Consider the following 4,704-nt stretch of genomic DNA (forward strand, 5'->3'; position numbering starts at 1 on the left):
AAAGTTATAATAATAGTAGCCGTTGGATCAAAATTTAACGGTCCGGATTCTGGACTAGGTGGATTTGGTAGAAAGGAATCCGATCCCTTTCCATGATTGACAACTAGGTATCATTCATGATCTGTGAGACCCGTGTAGCGAATAACCTGTTTCATACTACAGGGTTGAACTGAAAACGGTTTTAAGTTCATAAGGATGATTAATTGAGATTAATTACAATGTGATGGAATAATTAAAGTGCTGAAATAAAAACGACTGCAGATATTCAGACTGGGCTGAGTAATATCCGGGTTCCATCCTGACCAATTTCAGTCAGCACGAGGCCCGTGGCTGAATCCGTAATTTCAGGCACTTTCGAGCCCCTTTTCCTACTCACGGTCTCACATAGTCTCCTCTCACTCTCTAAGGCTCCCTCCCACAGGCATATCTTGTTATCTACGAAGACACCGTCGCGGAGCTGCTGCATGCTCGACGCAACCAGGTACAATCTGATACTCCTAGTCTCTGATCTTACAGTATCTTTATGCTTATAGACTGCTGTTTGGTTGCCCGAGAAAATCCGAGAAAGTTTTAAGTAGTCTCAGGAAACTGCTCGATCTCATTTCCTAATTGCTCTGAAACAATTATAGTGCACTTGTGATTTTTCATCTGTCTCTTTATTTTGTGAATCTGATCAACACTAAACTGATGTTCCAATACAATAGTTTCGACGTCACTCCCATTTTTGATTTGTGTATCAGAAGGACTGGAACCGATTTGGTAGTGAGAATTCAGATTTAGATCCATAACTTTTCGTTTATGAGGTTGCGAAGTCACTCGTATTCACTTCAATTTCGGCATTGATTGAGAATTGAGTTGCTTGGAAACTAATTAGATCAAGGAATTTTAATCCTGTGTATATAATCCCACTGTTGAGATTACAGTTAAGTAAGTGGATATAATTGACTATATGCAATTTCAGGTAATACGTGGTTAATTATCGTCGCTAAATATTTACTTAGTTTTCCCTGCAATCAATGATAAGGTTCATAAGCTTTGGCGGCACTCGCATTTTCAATTTTCTACGTTTGAAGAGAATAAATGAAGTATTTTGTTATACACTTGTAGCTGACTGTGCATATTGGAATTATAGATGATATGTGGTTATTTTAGAGTCGAAACTATTGGTTTACGATTTAACTAATTCAAGTACAAATCGTGGAATTACAAAATTGTTTATTATTGACAATGAGCTACCGTGCAAGTTTTGCTGTAATCATAATTTGCGCCTTATTCTTCTTCGATGTGCTTTTTTCGGGAGATGTTATTTGCATTCCAAAAGGTAAACTGTGAATAACCTACCTGCTTTCAAGACCTTGCTAGACTGTTTCAACCTTTTATCCGAGGCATGGCTTACTGTGAATGAACATACCATTCACGTTGGATGCTTTATGCGGGAGTTAGCTATGCTTTTGTTCAATGTTTATGTTATAGTGAAATGTTGAAATACCAATTGTAATTGGTATGCCATCTTGTAAACTGTCTTTTGCTCTCTGCTTTTTTTGCCCTGCCAACTGTTACCTGTGCATGGCCTCATTCATCAATGCTTCCTACCGCACTACGCTAATTTGGTTACACGACACATTGCTGAGTATTTTCCTGACTTTCCTTTTGCAGGGTACATAATTTCATTTCCACTGATGAATTCCTTGTCGTTTTTATCCAAAGGAATTAGCTAACAAATCCCTTCAGAAATATCTTTTGCTAAGACACTTTATGGTCCGCACTGTTACTAGATTCTGAAGGACTCAGTTCTTAAAGCCAAGAACAAGCGTGCCCTCAATATTCTGCTAGGTGCCTAGGAGCATAATAGCTGCTAAATTTATTGCAATCACTGACCTTTTGGGTTGGGACTGCATCATCCCATTAAGATCACTGCACGTGGATACATTACAGGAGAGTATAACTACAATTACAAATCGTGGTTGGGTTTGACAACTTGAGTACACATGGAAGTTCAAGGACCTTCGAATGATGCAATGAAGCACCTTCCTTTAACTCCACTGAGAGCAATTAGGGGTGTTGTGTGCTTACTTGTACTTGTTTTGACTGCATTCATGATGATAGTTTATTTCGGCTTTTTGGGCGCTGTTATAATTAGACTTTTCAGCATACATTACAGTAGAAGAGTAACATCCTTCTTCTATGGTAATTGGATAGCTTTGTGGCCTTTTCTTTTTGAAAAGATAAACAAGACTAAAGTTATTTTTTCCGGAGAAACTGTTCCTGCTGGTGAGCGCATCTTGCTTATGTCAAACCATAGGACTGAGGTTGATTGGATGTACTTGTGGGACCTGGCACTGCGAAAGGGACGCCAGGGATACATAAAGTATATTCTTAAAAGCAGTTTGATGAAACTGCCTGTGTTTGGTTGGTCGTTTCACATATTGGAGTTCATCTCTGTGGAGAGGAAGTGGGAGGTCGATGAATTAAACATGCGTCGAATGCTTTCAACTCTAAAGGATCCCAAAGATTCCCTCTGGCTTGCTCTTTTCCCAGAAGGAACAGATTTCACGTAATTTCTTGAACTGCTTCTGCTTTCCATTTTTTATTGTAGAGTTGGTATAATCTAAGGGTATGCAACATTACCTTGACTGTGCACGGTATCTATATATTGGTTCTTGTCTCAGACTTGTTATTCTATAATATATTGAATCGGTTCTTCACCCAACTATTTTATGCAGTGAGCTGAAGTGCATACGCAGTCAGAAATATGCTGCTGAGAATGGATTACCTGTCCTAAAGCATGTCTTACTTCCAAAAACAAAGGGCTTCTATGCCTCTTTAGAAGAATTGAGGGGCTCTTTGGATGCAGGTTCTCTAATTTACCTCTCATCTTTTAGGTTCACTCATTTATTTGAACTAATCTTGCATTTTTCATTACAATTTGAAATGCAAAACATCTTTTCTTGAATGCGACTGATTCGCCTTTAATTGGTTCTACCTAAAATTGACTCATCTTCAGCTAACAATATTAATTACTCGACTTATAAGCAATGCTGCCCTACTTGTAAAAGTTCCCTCTTCTTCTTTTTTTTTTTCTGAAATTTGTTTATGTTTTTCTTTATTATATATTCAAAGAATTATCCATTGACTCCCAGGATGAAACCAAACCTTGGCTTCACATAAAGCTTGTATGCTCATATGGCTTTTGATGACTTCTAGAAATTTTTAACTTGGCACTTCAAACGTCAGTACTTTATTACTCATTTAGGGCTTTGCTTTCCTGTTAATTCAAAGACTTAAATCAAGTATTTGAATATATGGATTTTGTTGTTGGTCTGTGCAGAGAGAATTTTGAAACTCTAACCCATACTGTAGAATGTCTACACAATCCAGATCTTGTCGATCAGAATGGGTTGAAGTTAGTTACAAGAATCTGATAATATTTGGACTACCTTATCTTCTTTCCAAAAAATTCAACTTCATGGAATATTCTTCTTATCGCTTGGGATGACTTTACGGCTTCTTGTTTTGAATACTCTTTCTAATTGAAATAAGGAGCAACATCTGTGGTTGGAATGCTTGAGTTGCAGGATTTTGTTCTTCATACCTCTGTATTTGCATTCATTTACTCAAAACTTTAATTGTTATTCATTTTTGGTTTACCTTTCACTTTGATGATTTACAGTCAAGTAAGTAGTAGTTTTCTCCAGAAGAAAAAACGTTGTTGGACCATATAGGATTGAGGTTATACGACTATATACTATTGAGCTTGTTTGACATTCTAGCCACGTCTTTTAGAGCATGTAGAAGGTCATTGTGTTATTTTTTCACTTCACCTTTACCTCTTAAAATGTAATTTATTCTGTCTGTTTACCGCAGTTTATGATGTGACTATTGGCTACAAACCCAGCTGCCCTACTTTCTTCGACAATGCCGCTGGTGTGAACCCGTCTGAAGTTCATATGCATGTCCAACGTATCCCCCTTGACAATATTCCAACATCTGAAGACGAAGTTACAACTTGGTTAATGAACAGATTTCATCTCAAGGACCAGTTGCTTTCTGAATTTGATTCTCAAGGGCATTTTCCTCGCGAAGGATCCGAAGGTGACCTTTCTACTCTGGAGTGCCTTCTTAATTTTGTGGCCGTAAGTATCATGACTGTAATATTTACATACCTAACCATTTTCTCGTCCATCTGGTTTAAAATTTACGTAACTTCGGTATGCGCTTATCTCACAGCCGCAACTATTTACAATTTTCGACCATCACCACTTTTTAGCCTTGTAAAAGGTTTGTTTAAGCACAAATCATCTTAGTATCGAGGGAAAGACGAGAGGTTTTAGGTTTGATCCTTCTACTGGTTGTAATTCATAAGTGGGTCTCGATCCCATACAGACACCAGAAAAGTTTCATTATTGAGAACAGTCTATGAAGCAGATTATTGTACTTACAGTTGAAAATGCCAGATCCAGAAGGGTAAATTTACTTTGCTTTTTGAAAGCTGTTCATCCCAAACGGGCATGCGAACGATGTCGTTCGATGTGTCATGTGATTTGTAGAAAATAAAATGAGATCTATTTGCAATGTATCTTCCTCCATTATAATCAAGAAATGTGAAGGATTGTAGGATTTTGAAACAAAAATTAATATGTAATTAATTAACTAGATGTCTATGCTCTACTTAATGAGTAGCAAATTTCTTTTTCAATATAAAAA

General features: G+C 37.3%; 1 protein-coding gene across 1 annotated transcript; it reads left to right on the top strand.

Annotated features, from left to right (window-relative positions):
- Window positions 1-329: 329 nt before the first annotated feature.
- LOC103940129 (probable 1-acyl-sn-glycerol-3-phosphate acyltransferase 5) lies at window positions 330-4,440 on the top strand. Its single transcript, XM_009350205.3, has 4 exons — window positions 330-481; window positions 1,657-2,554; window positions 2,724-2,854; window positions 3,865-4,440. Exons 2-4 carry the CDS (start codon window positions 1,989-1,991, stop codon window positions 4,302-4,304), a joined length of 1,137 nt encoding a protein of 378 aa, XP_009348480.2. The 5' UTR covers window positions 330-481; window positions 1,657-1,988; the 3' UTR covers window positions 4,305-4,440.
- Window positions 4,441-4,704: the final 264 nt, after the last annotated feature.

Source organism: the organism of the source record quoted next, unplaced genomic scaffold (genome assembly GCF_019419815.1).
Source record: "Pyrus x bretschneideri cultivar Hongxiangsu unplaced genomic scaffold, Pyrus_bretschneideri_v1 Contig10, whole genome shotgun sequence".
Lineage (NCBI taxonomy): Eukaryota > Viridiplantae > Streptophyta > Magnoliopsida > Rosales > Rosaceae > Pyrus > Pyrus x bretschneideri.